Genomic DNA, 19,783 nt, shown 5'->3' with positions numbered 1-19,783 from the left:
TATACACCGGTATATATATATATATGTGTGTGTGTGTGTGTATATATATATAGATATGTATATATATATATATATATATAATGGTGTGTAGGGTTATACATGTATATACAGCAATCTATATCACATGTTTACTTGTTAGGAAGCATGTATAGTAGTAGTGCAGGTACCACTCATTCCATTGATTTGAAGTTAACCCATTGATACCTGATGCAGCATTTGTGTGTATATCCCTCATTTGTGTGCGTATCCCTTTAAGACCGCGAACCGCGTTAACGCGGTTCGCGGTCTTAAAGGGATACACACACAAATGCTGCATCAGGTATCAATGGGTTAAGGCAGTACATTACAGGTCAAGGTGTAGATAGAGTTTGATCAAACATGATTAATAGCAACAGTTCTTAATATTTTACAGTAGATTGAGCCTCATCTTCCAATCAAAACTCAGAGTATGCTTGACAAGTTGAAAAATGTTTGAGAAATTGAAACAAATTATAGCAAGGATATGTGACGTGGTCATTTCTTCCACTGTCTTGTGGACTCCAAGCAGAAATATGTCTATAATCCAGTTTGGTTGAACAGCAAGCATCCATGTTGACTGTTACACCAGAGTGGGATCAGAGAAGAGACGTGTGTCTGTCAGTTGGAGCTGTTCTCCCGCAGATCAACCTTCACGTCCGACCAGACAGCTACAAAGCCCTGTTAGGAATAATGAAGACGGTGAGCCGCAAAAACTTCTCTACCATTCATACAAACTTCCAAGGGTGGAAGTAACTAATGGACTACATGCACAACTTCTTTACTTCCTGAAATGAGTACAGCTTCTTTATTTCCTGTCCTACACTATTGGATGAACTGATTAATCAGGTGTGCCTGATCATTGTTGTGACTGCAGCACACCTGACATTAATCAGTTCATCCAATAGTGATGACAGGAAATAAAGAAGCTGTACTAATTTCAGGAAGTAGTGGAGTTGTGCATGTAGCCCATTACATTTATTCACATTACTTCAATTGAGTAGCTTTTCTGTGGACTTTTTTTTTTACTAAGGTCATACTGCACCCCAGTAAATTAATTTTACTTAAAAAGAAAGATCATCTTTGCTAAAAAGTGACTCTTTAATTTTCCCAGGCCGGGGTCAGATGATGGCAAAGTCAGGACACTCACTCACTCACTCACTCACTCACTCACTCACTCACTCACTCACTCACTCACTCACTCACTCACTCACTCACTCATCCAAGGGGGCGGGTCTAGGGGGTAGGTCCTAGAGAGTCATGGTTCAAGGGGTGGATAGGGGGAATGGCTAGGGGGATGTGGGTGGTGGCTGGGGATTTACATTTGTACACAAGTACTTTTACTTCTACATGAGAGAGAGAGAGAGAGAGAGAGAGAGAGAGAGAGAGAGAGAGATAGATACAGACCTTCTCCACCGTCAGCACAGTGTTGACCAGTTGTGCAGAGTGCATTATGGGTAAAACAAAGCCCTTGGCCAGTTTGCCTAAAACAGACAAGTACAGGTCAGGTGAAGGACAGGGTAAAGCACAGAGACAACATCCTGTTTGCCAGACCCATGGGTCGGCCTACAGAAGGCTTTGTCGGTCGGTCGGTCGGTCTGTCGGTCGGTCTGTCCCTCTTTTCCTCCCTGGAGGTACACAGGGGGACCGTGCAAGAGTCATCCAGGCTGGGATGCACTATTGGCGGATAGATTGAGCGGGATGAGAGCCTCCTTTTATGGAGCTTTTTTTCATTTTTTTCCATTTTTCGTGTGGTGCTCCAGGACGGACCCCCGTCATGGCGCAGAGGTATGCCCGGCCTCGGTGGCCCCCTCCCGGGTTGGGAGGGGGGTCGACCTACCCCCCCCCAGCCCACCCAAAAAATATATATATATTTTTTTCGCTCTATCATGCAGAGGTTCGTCCCGGCCTCGGTGGCCCCCTCCCGGGTTGGGAGGGGGTCTACCCCCCCCCCGCCCCCCCCCCCCACCCAAAAAAATATTTTTTTTTAACTTTTTTTTTTCTCCGCTCTATCATGCAGAGAGGTTGGTCCCGGCCTCGGTGGCCCCCATCCCGGGTTGGGAGGGGGGGTCGACCTACCCCCCCCACCCAAATTTTTTTTTTTTTTTTTTTCGCTCTATCATGCAGAGGTTCGTCCCGGCCTCGGTGGCCCCCATCCCGGGTTGGGAGGGGGGTCGACCTACCCCCCCCCCCACCCAAAAAATATATATATTTTTTTTTCGCTCTATCATGCAGAGGTTCGTCCCGGCCTCGGTGGCCCCCTCCCGGGTTGGGAGGGGGTCTACCTCCCCCCCCCCCCAACCCCCAAAAATATTTTTTTTTAACTTTTTTTTTTCTCCGCTCTATCATGCAGAGAGGTTGGTCCCGGCCTCGGTGGCCCCCATCCCGGGTTGGGAGGGGGGGTCGACCTACCCCCCCCCCCCCACACCCAAAAAAAAAAAAAAAAGGTTTTTCGCTCTATCATGCAGAGGTTCGTCCCGGCCTCGGTGGCCCCCATCCCGGGTTGGGAGGGGGGGTCGACCTACAGGAGGCTTTGTCTGTCGGTCGGTCTGTCGGTCTGTCCCTCTTTTCCTCCCCAGCCATTCAGGAACGCTTCAGATTTCAACCACCAGGGGCAACAGAGCAGGTCTGGACTTGCTACCATTTGAACCAGCAGTGAATGGGGACACACTAACAAACATTGAATTACCTTTAATTCAACTGGTTTAAACATGTGCCGTGTAACTGTACAGGATCTGTACTTGTTGTAATTGTGGTGCCTAGTTTGGTTCATTATTGGCCATTAGATCATATTAGATCATACTTATTTATTTATGGTATAGTTAAAAGAAAGACATGTTTAAATGTGGTCATTAACTACAGTACATTAGAGGGCAATAGAGGGCCCACAACACCTGAAGGTAATTTGTATAAATATCACCTACAGCCAACTGATTAATGAGATGGCAATCAATAGTATGACAGCAATTGATCATATTTACACAACAATAAACCCACAACACACTTGTAACATTCATGAGTTGAAAATGTTTTAGCCACTCAAATTGCATTGGGAAGCTGCGTTGGGCAGGTCAGGTGAGCAAGTAAAATCAATGAGGGTCTAATCAACAAGGGACAGGTGAATGTAATCAGACTGGAAGGTTTGCTGGTCTAGCCTATACACAAATCTACAACCAAATACCCCTATACACCCCCACCGTGCTGTATTCCCATTTAATTCCAACAAAATGTTAATACGGCCTAAAATGATTTATACTTTTAACTTATAAAGTGGTTTGTTGTAGGTGTGTTGGTCTCAAAACCAGACCTACTCTGTTGCCCCTGGTGGTTGAAATCTGAAGCGTTCCTGAATGGCTGGGGAGGAAAAGCCCTTCTGCCCATATTCTGTGCACTGACTGACAAGGGACAGGTGAATGTAATCAGACTGGAAGGTTTGCTGGTCTAGCCTATACACAAATCTACAACCAAATACCCCAATACACAAAATGCTACACACACACAAAATGCCTAAAATGATTTATACTTTTAACTTATAAAGTGGTTTGTAGGTGTGTTGCCTACTAGGAATTTGTTCCTTCTGGGTCTGGCATAACCAGGTCTCCTGGTCTTGTTATATATACACGTTAGTTCAGTACAGTATATTATGCTTTGAGTGTGAAGGAAATCATATTTGATCTGCTGCTGTTAGAACAATGAGGAAACTGGGCAAGTTTGTATTTTGGTAAATTTGTAAACATTTGGTAAATGTCAGACACTCAGCTCATGTCCAGAAGTCTTCTGATGACCGCAGCAGTAAAATAAGATCAACTTCCCACACCAACAATAGTAAGGAGTCCAAATATGATAGTATACACCAGTGGTGACCAATTTGGGGCCCGCGGGCCAAGTTTGATTTTCAAAGTACCTTGAGGATTTTTCAAGTTGTGAATTAAATCAAATTTCTCTCTTGATTACAAAGGTGAAAAATACAACTGTTTTTAACTGGGTGTTTACTGATTAAATGTTTAAGCTCCCCACAAATGCAGATGTTTTTTTTTTTTTTATATATATAACCAATTGCAAATTATTACAATTACCAAACAGATAAAAAGTAGATTATTATATTGAAATGTTATTTTAGATTTAGAATGTTAATTTTCTATAAAACACAATACATTTTAATGTAATTCCACAACGTTTATTTTTGGCCCTCGGCCCTCCACCCAGATTGAGTTTTGGCCCTTCATGGGAAATAATTTGGGCACCCCTGGTATACACTATAGAATGATGATGTAAGTGCAAAGAAAACAAATTGAATAAGAGATTTATTTTAGAGCAATGAATCAATAGAGAGATACTGATTTGACGAGATGAGTTTTCACTTTCAGCCTGTGACAGAAAAAGACTCTGCGCTTCTGACTGAAGTAGAAACCGGTTCGTGTGAAGCGAAAGTCAGAACCAGACAGACGACATAACTAAGACTCACCGTTCAGCTGACTGACTGCCATCGTTATAACGATCTTCACCAGGCTTTCCAAACCAGCGGTCTGAAACGGTCCCACCTCACTTGCAGTCAGTGTCAAGGTGAAACTGTGTTTGAGGGAAAGCAGTGCCGTTATTTATTGACCTTTGACCTTTGACCCTGTGACCTCAAGCTTAGTTCATTTGAATTGGGCCGAAAACCTGACAAGGCTTCACTGAGCTTTGAGAGAGATCTTAGGACACAAAGGTACATGCCTTGGTGCAATATTTGAGGATGTGCTATTCAAATGTGTTTTTTTTAAGCAAGGAAAACTGGTAGAAACTGAAGGCCCTGGTCTTGAACAATGGAATAGGGAAATATTTGCTTTGAGATAAGTACATTTATCTTATGGACTAAGGAGGATGGATTCCATATAAAATGGGACAAATGGACTATCTACATTGCAAATAAAGGACTCTGGCAACTCTTGATATGAATTAAAAAAAAATCTATCTATGAAATGTATAAGCCTACCCCACACTGTTCAATGTGAATTGTGTCACAATCGTGACTTTGTCAGACTTTCCCTATGTCTCCAGTCCCCTCAGGTGCCTCATGTTTCACTGTCTAGGTCCAGCAGGTCTATGTTAGTCTCCTCAGGTTCCTCATGTTTCACTGTCTATGTCCAGCAGAGCTATGTTAGTCTCTAGTCCCCTCAGGTGCCTCATGTTTCACTGTCTAGGTCCAGCAGAGCTATGTTAGTCTCCAGTCCCCTCAGGTGCCTCATGTTTCACTGTCTATGTCCAGCAGATCTATGTTAGTCTCTAGTCCCCTCAGGTGCCTCATGTTTCACTGTCTATGTCCAGCAGATCTATGTTAGTCTCCAGTCCCCTCAGGTGCCTCATGTTTCACTGTCTAGGTCCAGCAGGTCTATGTTAGTCTCCAGTCTGTCTCTAGTCCCCTCAGGTCCCTCATGTTTCACTGTCTAGGTCCAGCAGATCTATGTTAGTCTCCAGTCTGTGTCTTGTTAGTAAATCACTCAGCTGTTTCCCATGTCTAATCACTTCCCTCTGTGTATTTATGTTCCTGTTCACCTCATGGAGTTAGCTTGATAACTGAGGTTCAGGAACACAAGATCACACCATGTCCGCGTCTATCTCACCACCTACTCTAATCCACCATCCATTCACCTGCGCTCCTCCAATCCAATCACCGAGCCACACCGGCTTTCTATCAGCTCAATCACCTGTAGCCTATATACACTCACTGTCATACCACTTCTCTCCCGTTTTTCATGTCTTCACGACTGCTTGTTCAAGACGCACTCGTTCGTTCCGACCCATTTCAACTCAAGCGAACAGTTCATTAAAATAGTTAAAAAAGAAAAGTCAGCTGGCACGCGCCGTTGTATGTCCCTCGCCCGGGCGTCAAATCTTCGCCATCCAGTTCCAGCCAGACACCGCCCTCTACACCGCTGCCGTCATCGGAGATCCTCAGGCGACACGACAGCCGTGTCCTCCACGCGCGCCCCGCGCCGACACGTTTCCAGCCCAGCTCGAGCCACAGCAATGCCGAGGCCACTCCATGGCCAACCACCATCTCCGACTGGACCGTCGCTCACCTCCAGGCTCCAGCCGACCCTCCTTGGCGCACACCCATCGCCTTCACGGCCAGGTGTACCTCTTCTGTTTTTCATTCAAGTTTAGCTTTCCTGAAACTCATCCTATACTATCTGACGTGATTTACAGTATATCGACATCGCATCTCACGCGATTACCATTGACTTCAGCAACTCCAAACCATGCATTTACTGAATCAACACTACTACCTGTATGAGGGGTGAACAGTGCCAATGTTTACCTCACTAAGCAACAGCCTCTCATCCCACTTGCTGCTGCTGCCACTACTACGAAGCGACGTCATGTCACTACCGATTACAGCTACTACGACTGCTACCACTAGCCGCTCCGACTACTACCACTATTACCACGGCTACTACTAGACGTGGCTACTTACTAGGCTACTACTGCTAGATGCCGTTGCTGCTGTAGTGCCGACAACAGTCTGGTGCCGCGCACCACAACAACAGTCCGGTGCCATGCATCACAACAGTCACTACTGCCGCTACTACTAATACAGTACTGCTACAGTACTGCTACTACTGCTACTAAGTACTCCCTAAGAAAACAAGACCGTTAAAGGGACAGTTCATCCCAAAACAACATTAGCTCTCAGTGCACACGCTCCCCCCCCCCCCTCCCATCCTCTGCCTTCAGCCTTGGCACCGGGGCCCCGCCAGCACACGGACCCGGGTCTGCCCAGCTCGCTTCGGATCACGCCGCTGCTGCCCCCGTCGGGCCCAGGCATCGTTCCCGCCTCCCCTCCCATCCCAGCAGGCTCACGCCACCACGGCCACAGCCTCCCCTTCCCTCCCCCCACTCCCCTCCCATCAAGCTCACGGCACCGTGGCCACAGCCAGCAGACTCACGCCACCACGGCCACAGCCTCCCCTTCCCTCCCCCCTCCCTTCCCTTCAGGCTCAGGGCACCGTGGCCACAGCCACCAGACTCACGCCACTGTGGCCACAGCCAGCAGGCTAAACGTCACCTCGGTCGCAGCCTCCCCTTCCCTCCCCCCTCCCTTCCCTTCAGGCTCAGGGCACCGTGGCCACAGCCACCAGACTAACGCCACCACGGCCACAGCCTCCCCTCCCCTCCCCCCTCCCTTCTCTTTAGGCTCACGCCACCGTGCACACAGCCAGCAGGCTAAACGTCACCTCGGTAGCAGCCTCCCCTTCCCTCCCCCCTCCCTTCCCTTCAGGCTCAGGGCACCGTGGCCACAGCCACCAGACTAACGCCACCACGGCCACAGCCTCCCCTCCCCTCCCCCCCTCCCTTCTCTTTAGGCTCACGCCACCGTGCACACAGCCAGCAGGCTAAACGTCACCTCGGTAGCAGCCTCCCCTTCCCTTCCCTCCCCCCCTCCCTTCCCTACAGGCTCACGCCACTGTGGCCACAGCCAGCAGGCTAATGTCACCTCGGTCGCAGCCTCCCCTTCCCTCCCCCCTCCCTTCCCTTCAGGCTCAGGGCACCGTGGCCACAGCCACCAGACTCACGCCACCACGGCCACAGCCTCCCCTTCCCTCCCCCCCTCCCTTCTCTTTAGGCTCACGCCACCGTGCACACAGCCAGCAGGCTAAACGTCACCTCGGTCGCAGCCTCCCCTTCCCTCCTCCTTTTCAACCTCCTTTCCGCCCTCCAGCCGCAGCGCGGCGGGGGCGCACCCATAGACTCCCGCGCACACGCATCCTCTTCTCCCCTCCCCTCGCAGTCTTTTCCTTCAGCGCCAGCGGCCTGTTTGTCCCCCCCTCCGTTGCCAGCGAAGCTGCCCACCTCAGCAAGGGCGGCCTACCGCAACATTCCTACTTTTCTACCCCCCCCCTCGATGCCCTCCCACCCCCTCCCCCAACCTCCCCCTTCCCTCCCCCTCCCCTTCCCCACCAAAACGTAGTTTACAATGCATTGTCTACATTTCTTGCCTCTCTCTGTCCACCACCCGCTCTCCCGGGTCCCCACGCACACGCATCCCACCCCTCCCTCCCCGCTCAACCTCTTCCTTCTGCCTCCGCGGCTTACCCCCCTCCCTCCGTGGCCTTCGCGGCCCCTCTTTCCGCCACGGCCTCCGCGGCTACCGGCGTCATCCCCCTTCCTCCTGTTCTTCCCCTAACGGATACCCTCCCCCCCCCCCCCCCTCCCCTTCCCCATCACCCCTATGTTGTTTTTCCCTTGTCTGCCCCTCCCCTCTCCACTCCCCTCGAAGTCTCTTCCTTCAGCGCCAGCGGCCCGTCTTCCCCCCCCCCCTCCAGTTGCCAGCGCAGCCACCCGCCTCGGCAGCCCACCGCAACATTCCCACTATTCTACCCCCTCTCGATGCCCTCCCACCCCCTCCCCCAACCCCCCCCTTTCCCCTTCCCCAGCACCCCAATGTTGGTTTTACTTGTTTGCTCCCCCCCCCCCCCCCCTTCTCAGTTCCATCCCGGGTTGCAGAGCCACGGGAGCTCCGCCCAGAGCCGCAGTCCTCATCCCGGGTTGCAGAGCTACGGGAGCTCCGCCCAGAGACACAGTCCTCATCCTGGGGTGCAGAGCCACGCCCAGAGACGCAGTCCTCATCCTGGGTTGCAGAGCTACGGGAGCTCCGCCCAGAGACACAGTCCTCATCCTGGGTTGCAGAGCCACGGGAGCTCCGCCCAGAGCCGCAGTCTTCATCCTGGGTTGCAGAGCTACGGGAGCTCCGCCCAGAGAAACAGTCCTCATCCGGGGTTGCAGAGCTACGGGAGCTCCGCCCACAGACACAGTCCTCATCCTGGGTTGAAGAGCTACGGGAGCTCCGCCCAGAGACACAGTCCTCATCCTGGGTTGCAGAGCCACGGGAGCTCCGCCCAGAGACACAGTCTTCATCCTGGGTTGCAGAGCCACGGGAGCTCCGCCCAGAGACACAGTCTCCATCCTGGGTTGCAGAGCTACGGGAGCTCCGCCCAGAGACACAGTCCTCATCCTGGGTCGCAGAGCTACGGGAGCTCCGCCCAGAGACACAGTCCTCATCCTGGGTTGCAGAGCTACGGGAGCTCCGCCCAGAGACACATTCCTCATCCTGGGTCGCAGAGCTACGGGAGCTCCGCCCAGAGACACAGTCCTCATCCTGGGTTGCAGAGCTACGGGAGCTCCGCCCAGAGACACAGTCCTCATCCTGGGTCGCAGAGCTACGGGAGCTCCGCCCAGAGACACAGTCCTCATCCTGGGTTGCAGAGCCACGGGCGCTCCGCCCAGAGACACAGTCTTCATCCTGGGTTGCAGAGCTACGGGAGCTCCGCCCAGAGACACAGTCCTCATCCTGGGTTGCAGAGCTACGGGAGCTCCGCCCAGAGACACAGTCCTCATCCTGGGTTGCAGAGCTACGGGAGCTCCGCCCAGAGACACAGTCCTCATCCTGGGTTGCAGAGCTACGGGAGCTCCGCCCAGAGACGCTAGGGCCTCTCAGAACACTCGGTCCAAACCTTGGGCCGCTGGAGAAAAGAAAAGCAAAAGGAGAAAAGAAGAGAAGAAAAGATAGGAAAGAGAGAGAAGAAGAAAAGGAAAAAAGAGAGAGAATAGGGGCTGCAGCGCGTCCGGCTGCCGGTTCCTCCACACATGCTCTTTCTGCGGCGGCGCCCACTCCAGGGTCGCTTGCCCCCATGGCCCCACCACCCACGCCAAATGACTCAGTCACCTTTCAGGCTTCCCTCCCGGCTGAGAAGTTCAACCGCACTTCGCTTTACATCACAAACCACCCCCTCACCATGCTCCCGAAAGGACTCCGTAAAAAACGAAGGTCCTCCCAAGCATACCACAGCTACATCTGCGATGACCCCGACGACATCCGACGAGCCCATCTCTTGCTGTGTCGAAGCTCGCTGGAGGTGGATGGAGATCGTTCGTTATCTCGGGACACCGAGCCCAGCGGGCTCCCTCCCAGGATGCGATCTTCATCCACGACGACCTCGATGACATCTGACGAGCCAGCTCCCGCCGTGTTGAGACTCTTTTGGGGGTAGGTGGAGATCGTAAGTTATCCTGGGACACCGAGCCCAGCGGGCTCCCACCCAGGATGCGGTCTTCATCCCGGGCGCAGGACCTAGCAGGCTACGCCCAGAGACGTAACCCCCACTCAGTCTCAACCCCTGGGTTCCTGGTTCCTGACAAGAGAGAGAAAGAAGAAGAAGACCTCAACGACATCTGATGAGCCATCTCCTGCTGTGTTGAAGCTCGCCGAGGGTGGACCGAGATCGGCCGTTATCTTGGGACACCGAGCCCAGCGGGCTCCCTCCCGGGATGCGATCTTCATCCACGACGACCTCGACGATATCCGACGAGCCAGCTCCCGCTGTGTTGGGGCTCTTTTGGGGGTAGGTGGAGATCGTACGGTATCCTGGGACACCGAGCCCAGCGGGCTCCCACCCAGGATGCGGTCTTCACCCCGGGCGCAGGACCTAGCAGGCTACGCCCGGGCGCAGGACCTAGCAGGCTACGCCCAGAGACGTACCCCCACTCAGAGTCTCAACCCCCGGGATCCTGGTTCCTGACACGGCCGTGCCGCGTACTAGACGAGTCTCCAAGCAATCCTGGTTCCGGACACGGCCGTGCCTTGTACTAGAAGAGTCTCCGAGCAATCGCACCACACTCACTTATCAATAAACATATATTCATTCTAACCATGGTGTGATCTGTGTTAGTGAATCAGTGTTTGTCTGGTCGTCAGCAAGTTCACGTGTGTTCTGTCCCTGTTACCTGTCGTTATATGTTACCTGTTGTTTCATTAAATATACCCAGTTTTGGGTTTACTCATCATCCGCCTCCTGCTGTTGTCCTGTAAGTTGGGTTCTCTACTTTTGTACGACACAAACACAAGTGACAGAACAGAAAAGCAGATGATTCTCACTTGTCCATCACCATGGAGCCCTGGAGTCGTGCGTCATCGAGCCGCATCTTCCCACTGAACGTGGCGTCCTGTCAGAGAGAAGAGACACTTCCTGTTTGATCACATGACTGTATGGTCACATGACTGTATGTTGTTGCACTGGACTGTACTGGACAGCTGCATGAGTGTATTTACGTACAGTATATACATTTACTGCTACTGTAGCTCTTTGGACATCTTGCTTATTATAGGTGCTTTCATTGCTTTGGTGATACTGTTTACATTGTAACCATTACTGTCCTGGTTTACACTACACACCATTTAAAAAACAACACAGGGTTGGGGGGCGGAGGTCAATTCATGAATGAATTGTAATTGTAATGTCTGAAGTTAAAGTTATAATCCATAAGATTTACATTGAATATCTGTTAAGTCACTCACTATCTGATAGTGAGTTAACACAATGGTGATTTCATTCAATTTTGTGAAATGTCTTTTTTGTTAGTTTTTTCTTACCACATATATGAAATTACACATATCAATACTGAATGTTACTTGTTAAAGGTTACGTTCAGTGGGGTCAGAGTGTAGGTACTCACAGCATTGAGTGTGAACAGTGGGGTCAGAGGTCAGAGTGTAGGTACTCACAGTATTGAGTGTGAACAGTGGGGTCAGAGTAGCGTCGCGCTGGATGGCGAAGGCCTTGACGGTGCCCAGTAAGCCCAGTTGAACAGCACCAGGCTGGAAGGAGAACACTGGAGCCTCTCTGGCATAAACCTGCAGCTTCATCAGCAGATCTGGGAACAGCTTGGAGATCTACAGAGGAACATTTGATAGTGAGCCATATCATCTACTCACCTGCAGGCCAAATGAAACAGATGTGAAATGTGTTAGTCCATATAACACACAGGGAGTTAGTCCATATAACACACAGGGAGTTAGTCCATATAACACACAGGGAGTTAGTCCATATAACACACAGGGAGGTTGTAGCCTCTGTTCACATGTGTTTCCTTACCTGAGGAATAAAACGTCCAATCGAGGTGGTGTTGAGGTGGATAGGAGACTTGGCAGGTACCTGAAATGGATCAAAACAAAATCTAATCTTTCACACAGATACAAGCTGTATCTGTATCTGTAACTGTATCTGTAGCAGTGTGCTGGGAGACATGGATTGATGCCTAGACTGAAGGAATAGATGGATGGGTTTTTCTGATGGCTGTCAAAGATCTTCCTCAAACAACACTTGAATGTTCTTTCGTTCTTTCTTTCTTTCTCTCTCTCTTTCTTTCTTTCTTTCTTTCTTTCTTTCTTTCTTTCTTTCTTTCTTTCTCTCTTTCTCTCTCTCTCTCTTTCTTTCAGCCACACTCACCATGCTGTCGTCGATGAGGGCCTGCAGCAGTCCAGCGGAGAAGTAGGCGTACGAGGCAGAGTTCAGTGTGAAGTCAGACAGGCCCAGGGACAGCATGTAGTCTGGCTGCTCAGGCAGGGTGAAAGGCTGGGCCTTAAAGGGAGGGTCCGCATGACCTTCGACGTTGTAGAACTCTCCCTTTAATAGAACAGTTACAAATGATCAATCACAATCAAGTCTGAGTGCATCAATCACAAAACCCCTCAAATTAGTTTGTTGTCGTTATTCCTATTTGCTGCTTCTGGCAGGACCCTAAATTCAAAATTTGTAAAAATACAGGACATCTCCAAAAACACAACATCAGAGCAGGACTGACAGTTCCATGAAAACCGTCTATAGGCTATATTCCCATGTAGCCTATGTCATATTGACAGATGTTTGAAGACAGATGCGATGCAAATATGTGTGTGTTCATTTCTATTCATTTTATGCACAAAGATGGAAAGACGTCTGAGGGCTGACTGACACCCTACAGTCAAAGCAGCTCCACAAATCATGTGTGCATTTTTCACCTTCAGGCCCAGAGTCAGACTTGAAGGTGCCACATAAGGCGTGTCGATGAGAGGGACGTCCAGATCCAGAACCGGATTCACCTGTAAAGAAACTGTACAATAGAAGATAATTAAGAACAGAAGATAACTCTGTTGTAGTGTTTTTTTATGGTCTATTGACTGTTGCAATACCGTCCATGCGCTGTAGGTCGACCTCTAAGCCTTCTATTTGCTGCTCTACACCTGGGCAGATCTAGAGAGGAAACATAATGCAGTCAGAGGAAGTGCTCACTTTACACTGAGCATTTTCCATCTGAGCACAATCAGAAGGTCATAAAAGACAGATGTGACCGATATGATGTAGGTGACAGAGACGGTGAGGAAAACTCACGTTGTCTTCAATTTGACTTTTGATAGTCCCCTTGAAAGAGTCCACGAAGGGCTGGAAGAGCCAACTAGGGACAAGAGAGAGTGCAGGATCTGATGACATCAATGTGATTTCTATGGAAATAAATTCTCTCTCTCTCTCCACGTCTCTCTCTCTCTCTCTCTCTCTCTGTCTGTCTCTCTGTGTCTCTCTCTCCTACCTGGCCCCACCATAGAAGTCTACCGTTACGTCTCCGACATCAGCAGAGCAGCTGGCGCTGGAGACGGACAGACGGCCCTCAGCATCCCTCCCCAGCGTCAGTGCAGACGTCACATCCACGTTATATATCGCCAGGTTGAATGATCCCCCATCGTGTCTGCAATGATAAATACAAATCAACACATAGATTATTAGGCTGGTGAAATCTCATGTGCTAAAATATCTTCTGTAAATACTAACACTGCATGTAGTAGCCTACTATGCCCACTACAGCAGTCAAGTAACATGAAATACTTGGTCACTTTATTTCCCTCTCCTTTACAGGTTTCGACATTAAAAAAACATAGGGTCCTCTCGTTTTCACCACTAGAGGGCACTGATGCCTTTTTAACCATGGTGCCATGCATTTACATTCTCTACTGACCAGGGGCGGACTGGGATCATAATTCAGGCCGGGCATTAGATATCAAGCAGGCCAGGCCGATACGGGCTGACATGCGTGCCGGCGTCCGAAGGGCGGCGGCGAAAAATTTGGGCCGCTTGAAGCCCAATTTGGGCTGTTTGAAGCCAGATTTGGGCCGTTTGAAGCCCAATTTGGGCCGTTTGAAGCCAGATTTGGGCCGTTTAACCAATTTGGGCTTTCCAGCCAGTGTTGGGCTGGCCTCAACATTTCCAGCCAGTGTGTATCTCTGTTAGGTCAAAGTCACCATCACACTGACCACCATCATGTGCAGGCAGCAGGTCTATTCTAAAGTACAGCCAATCAGTTGTAATGTAGTTCTCAACGTAAGTTCAAGCAGGAAGACTATAATATCTTTTACACTTCCTTAATTCACTTTATATCTCCACTCTTCAATCTACTCACAAGATCATAATAAGCGGTCAATTTCCGGGTTTCAATGAACAATCAGCTGGTTGCCGCCCAGTCTCTGTTAACCAATTGCATAGTGTCACATCACTGCTCTCATCACCTCTCACCCTACGCACCTCCAGCATAAGCCTATCACGTTGCTCCACAACCCAGTCGTAAGCCAATTGCTTGGAGGCGGGTTCCTTAAATATGCTTGTTTCTGTCTCATACAGCCTCTCAAACACTGCTGCTGTCAGGCTCGCACCCTCCTCCTCCCCTTCTCCTCCCGGTCATCGCAGACCTATCTGATTCCAGTCGGAAGAGTCTCATGATGAGTCTCAGAAGGAAGATCACCAGCACCACCAGTATCTAGACACTGCAGGGGGATATATCTGGATGCTGATCTGGGCTGATGCTGCTCTCTCAAGATCTCCCTGCGGTGTCTAACCGCCAAAGACTAATAACAATACTTTATTCTCAACATTCTTCTGTAGTCAATTATTCACTTTATTGTAATAAATATCACTTTATTCATACTTTGGTCTCTAGTCTCTCCTGATTGAAATATCATACAGTAGTATAGCACAGTGAATGCTCAATGCCATAAAGATTCATCTCCAGCCAAAATGGAAAACGCTGATTTAACAATTCACATTGACTCACATAATCCCAAAGTCTGTACTCCACCAGCCAGTCAGTGCGATGCTGAGGCCTGAGACAGAAGTCAGCACTCCATTGCTGTCCTGATAGAACTGAACAGACGGCTCTGGGAGGTTACACTGAACGATACTGATGCTAGAAGGCAGGAGAGCAAAGACAGAAACAGATCATGAGGTTATACTGAACTATACTGATGCTAGAAGGCAGGAGAGCAAAGACAGAAACAGAACATGATTGACTAGGCAGGCTATTATGGTCATTATGGTTTTCAGACAATATCAACTGAATATATAGGTAGGGTTAGGATCCTTCAGCTTGAAGTTAAACAGGGATGATAGGTTATTATACAAATGACTTCCTCATTCTTTCGTAGCCCAAAACACTGGCACAGATCAAGGACTTGGTATTTAAACTTCTAGTTTAGATGCTAACATCAAACCTAGATCTACAAGTTTCTCTATATACTAATTACAGCAAGTTTAATCCTACCCAGACAATGTGTAGTGTATTGTGCCGAGGAAGCTGAGGCCGATTCCACCGCTGAAGTCAGGGATCTGGAGACTCCCCAACCTGTCTTGAATCCATCCTGTAGCTAAATCCTTCCCTGCAGATTCACAGCACATGTCTTTCTGGTTTGACTCTCTATTCAGAATGTCTTATGAATGCTACAAAGAGACCTCTTTAAAGAGTGTGGTGCAGGTTTAAAAAAATTTAATTTACATTATGGGCTCATAATAAAGATAAAAAGATAAAATAAAAAAAAACAGGCCCCCACGGCCCACGGTAGAAATATGGAGGAAAAGGTGACACTCTAAATGGGCGTATGACATCACAAGAGGAGTGACATCACACGAGGAGAATGTTTTGCTGGGGCTGACACAGGGATGCAAAGCATGTAGTGACAATAAAGTTTATCTCATCTCATCTCATCTCAGATATCAGAAGACATAAGACCACTCCCACTTTCCGTATCTGCCTCCTCCAACATTTCATTGAAGCTATATTACATTGATATTGAGTGAAATATTAATAATGAATAATGAATACTTTTTAATGCCTGCACCGCTAAATCAAATCTAAATGCCTTATGCATAATTCTATACACATTTCCATGCAATTAAAACATATTTGGTAGCTATCTTTGGTTTTAATAAAAGTATTCTGCTCCAAAGCAATCTATCATCCCACAAGATAATTATGACTGGACTTACATTTGAGCACACTTGCATCTTATAGAATGTCATATTGCCTTTAATGCCTTCTTACCATACTGAAGTCCTTTGTCGGTCAAGCTGACTTGTATTGCAGGGTTTTCTCCACAGGTGAAGCTGGTGAGGACGAGCACGAGGAGCAGGGATGGAAACATCTTCTGCTGGCTTTCCTGTGCTGGAAGCAACTGCTTTCATATGATTTATATTCAAGACATTTCAGCATGAATGAATGCAGCCATCATCACTGAGCTAAACTACTCAGGCTTTTTCGTTTAGATTTGATATGAAAAAGTGATTTGAGTGATTGGTTTAATCTGCCTCTTCAGTGACATTATTGAGTATATCTGAGATAGGATGAAGGATATTTACCGAGTTGACAGTTAGATCCTGTAGTTTGTCCGTTGTGAGAGTCCTGGTGTGAGAGCAGACTGTTATTCTGATTTAGGCTGGTTTGGCTTCCTCTGTGTTACTGAGAAGTGAAACTCACATAGCAAGAACGTTAATGCCATGAGAGATTGGTAAGTTGGTGTGTGAATGTGTGTGTGTGTGTGTGTGTGTGTGTGTGTGTGTGTGTGTGTGTGTGTGTGTGTGTGTGTGTGTAGGTGTGTGTGTGTGTGTGTGTGTGTGTGTGCGTGTGTGTGTGCGCAAGCCTGTGTGTGCGTGTAGTAGGACTTTGATAAAGTAGGCCTACTGTGTGGTGATGAGAGGCAAGTCTTGGGGAAAGCACTGTTCTTGTTTTGTTGAGGAAGTAGGTCACCACATTGTTCTCACATCTTACACAGCGTTTGGCAGCAAACATGGCATTTCTTGTTTGAGAGTGGCAACAAAATCATATTTTATATAAAAATCTATATGTTTGAGGCTCTTGTGCACCAACGTCTTTAAATAACCATAATTTATACATTGTTGTAGGCTAGTAGGCTACTGAATGTAAGTACAGATATCCGTAGTTAATAATAATAATAATAATAATAATAATAATAATGGTAATAATAATAATAATAATAATAATAATAATAATAATAATAATAATAATAATAATTATTATTATTATTATTATTATTATTATTATTGTGAAAACAGCAACAGGTCCCACATGTGAGGGAAGCTCGGCTCAGCTCAGACATGAACCCTTTGGTTATGTGACAATTGAGTTATGTCTTTCTTTATGTTGTCATTTATTGGTTATTTGTGGAATTTGGGATTTAATGTTTTGACTGTTTTGGCAAATGTTATAATTTCCCTTATTCGTGCTTGCTTTAGACTACAGATATGATGTTGTGTGTAATCCGGAGTGCACCTGCTATTTACATTAATTGTAGTGCTTGAGGAAATGCTGCTACATATAACCATGTGGAATCCTGAATGTTTTATGTTAAATGTTTCACTATTGTTTAGCACTAATCCCAGTATGGGTAGGCTTACCCCTCACTCCCCTTTTTGAGCACATGTGTATGTTAATTTGGTGCTTAATTGTTTGTTAATTGGATTGTAACTTTTGTCTGTTTTTCTGTTTATCATTTTATCAGCTCACTGCTCCATCAAAGTGTGCAGCACAAAATAAAATGGCTTAAACGGAACAACTGTGTCCTCTCTGCATTCTCAACGATGCATACCATGATGATGTTCAATCCCCTGTGAACCAAAGATAGAAGCTATCCTACTATTATTATTATTATTATTATTCATTTCCATCTTGCACAAAAATACATTATTTAAAAAACATTTTTCAACCCACACAGTGTATATAAGGTTAAGCAGGAGCTTCCCCATTCTAAAAACAAGGATGTAGGTAAAAACAATTTTCAGAACAAGAAAATCACTTCTCAGAAAAATCACTTCTCAGTCATGACATGACTTTGAGCAAAGACTCATGAGAATCAGCAGCCATACTGTACATCTAATCAGCCATACTTACATCTGATCAGCCATATTGTACATCTGATCAGCCATACTGTACATCTAATCAGCCATACTTACATCTGATCAGCCATATTGTACATCTGATCAGCCATACTGTACATCTGATCAGCCATATTGTACATCTGATCAGCCATACTGTACATCTGATCAGCCATATTGTACATCTGATCAGCCATACTGTACATCTGATCAGCCATATTGTACATCTGATCAGCCATATTGTACATCTGATCAGCCATATTGTACATCTGATCAGCCATACTGTACATCTGATCAGCCATATTGTACATCTGATCAGCCATACTGTACATCTGATCAGCCATATTGTACATCTGATCAGCCATATTGTACATCTGATCAGCCATATTGTACATCTGATCAGCCATACTGTACATCTGATGAGCCATACTGTACATCTGATCAGCCATATTGTACATCTGATCAGCCATACTGTACATCTGATGAGCCATACTGTACATCTGATTGATTGACTGTGGAGACCCTCCACTCTCCTGGCTGTCTTTAGGACCCTGGGGCTGCCTTGGTCTATTTACTCTGGAGTGGGATTAATTCAATCTGTATCTAATAATTCATCTCTCTTTTCATCTGTGTCTGTAATAGAAGTGATGAACAAGAGTCCAACTGAATTATACACATTTTCTGGTGCAACAAAATATTGATTTATTTTCCATCAAAATGAAGTAGAAATTCAAGGCATTTTTGTAAAAGCAGAAAATTACGATTAACAGACAAATAAATTGTCTAGAATTATTCACTCCCTTTGCTCACTGAGGCTAATATTTAATCTCAAGGCTATTGTGATATATAAAGTTGCCCTCTTCACTTCAATGGTTACGGTATGTCAGTAAATCTGAATGATTTTGAGACTATATAATAATCTATATATCACATCTTCACTTGTTAAGCAGCATGTACAGTAGTTGCAGTGCAGGTTTTTACCACTCTATTGATTTGATGTAAGGCAGTTAGATATATAGATATATAGATATAGATATAGATCGATTTGATGTAAGGCAGTTAGATATATACCGTATACATATATAGATATTAGGTCTATAGGTTTGATCAAACTAATAGCAACGGTTCTTAATCTTTTACAGCCCAGGACCCAAACTTAAGCCTCATCTTCCAATCAAAACTCAGAGACATACTAGTATGTTTGACAAGTTAATTTTTTTTTTTAGAAATTGAAACAAATGATAGCAAAGATAGGATATGTGACGTGGTCATTTCTTCCACAGTTTGTCTTGTGGGCTCCAAGCAGAAATATGTCCATAATCCCAAAAGCCCAAAGCCCAAAGCTTAAAGGAACACTCCGCCCATTTTCAACCAGCTTTGTATCATTAGAACATTAGTAGTATATCAGAAAAGTCTAAACTGTTTTGAAATCTGTCATTTAATTTGACAGTTATTGAGTGTTAAAGTGTGGACCAGTGACGTCACTGGTCTACACTAACTCAAATTAATAACTCATTAACTCAAATCAACTCTCAATAACTGTCAAACTACTCATCATTCATCTAGTTTGAGAGTTATTGAGAGTTGATTTGAGTTAATGAGTTATTAATTTGAGTTAGTGTGGACCAGTGACATCACTGGTCCACACTTTAACACTCAATAACTGTCAAATTAAATGACAGACTTCAAAACCGTTTACAGTTTTCTGATATACTACTAATGTTCTAATGATACAAAGCTGGTTGAAAATGGGCAGAGTGTTC

The 19,783-nt window shown here is 46.8% G+C and overlaps 2 protein-coding genes across 7 annotated transcripts in view; both read right to left on the bottom strand.

Moving 5' to 3' along the window:
- Positions 1–321: 321 nt before the first annotated feature.
- On the bottom strand, positions 322–16,641 carry LOC310794802 (bactericidal permeability-increasing protein-like). Of its 4 annotated transcripts, none has more exons than XM_083656851.1 (15): positions 16,488–16,641; positions 16,174–16,306; positions 15,397–15,511; positions 14,911–15,042; positions 13,399–13,554; positions 13,203–13,266; positions 13,004–13,064; positions 12,833–12,924; positions 12,282–12,458; positions 11,928–11,987; positions 11,558–11,725; positions 10,931–10,998; positions 4,481–4,584; positions 1,423–1,499; positions 322–696 (listed from the first exon to the last, which is right to left on the bottom strand). In XM_083656851.1, exons 2-15 carry the CDS (start codon positions 16,271–16,273, stop codon positions 637–639), a joined length of 1,434 nt encoding a protein of 477 aa, XP_083512977.1. In that variant the 5' UTR covers positions 16,274–16,306; positions 16,488–16,641; the 3' UTR covers positions 322–636. The 4 variants fall into 4 exon arrangements, with proteins under 4 accessions (XP_083512977.1, XP_083512975.1, XP_083512976.1 ...); XM_083656849.1 differs by having other exon boundaries at positions 16,174–16,303; XM_083656850.1 differs by having other exon boundaries at positions 16,174–16,293.
- Positions 16,642–19,163: 2,522 nt separating this feature from the next.
- LOC310794804 (bactericidal permeability-increasing protein-like) overlaps positions 19,164–19,783 on the bottom strand; it is an 11,307-nt gene continuing 10,687 nt past the window's right edge. For all 3 annotated transcript variants that reach the window (XM_083656856.1, XM_083656854.1, XM_083656855.1), the window contains exon 15: positions 19,164–19,783. This exon is cut by the window's right edge and continues 161 nt beyond it. The gene's annotated coding sequence lies outside the window, so the exon portion shown is untranslated.

The sequence above is a fragment of the Poromitra crassiceps genome (genome assembly GCF_964638095.1).
Source record: "Poromitra crassiceps genome assembly, chromosome: 20".
In the NCBI taxonomy this organism is placed as follows: domain Eukaryota; kingdom Metazoa; phylum Chordata; class Actinopteri; order Beryciformes; family Melamphaidae; genus Poromitra; species Poromitra crassiceps.
Note: the sequence above shows the minus strand (reverse complement) of the source record. Positions and strands in the feature narration are given on the sequence as shown.

Coding starts and splice junctions, on each gene's coding strand:
- LOC310794802 (XM_083656851.1), bottom strand. CDS start 16,273: ATGTTTCCATCCCTGCTCCTCGTGCTCGTCCTCACCAGCTTCACCTGT. Junction 13,555..14,910: donor AGTACAGACTTTGGGATTAT/GTGAGTCAATGT, acceptor TTATCATTGCAG/ACACGATGGGGGATCATTCA. Junction 11,726..11,927: donor TTGGACGTTTTATTCCTCAG/GTAAGGAAACAC, acceptor GTTCCTCTGTAG/ATCTCCAAGCTGTTCCCAGA.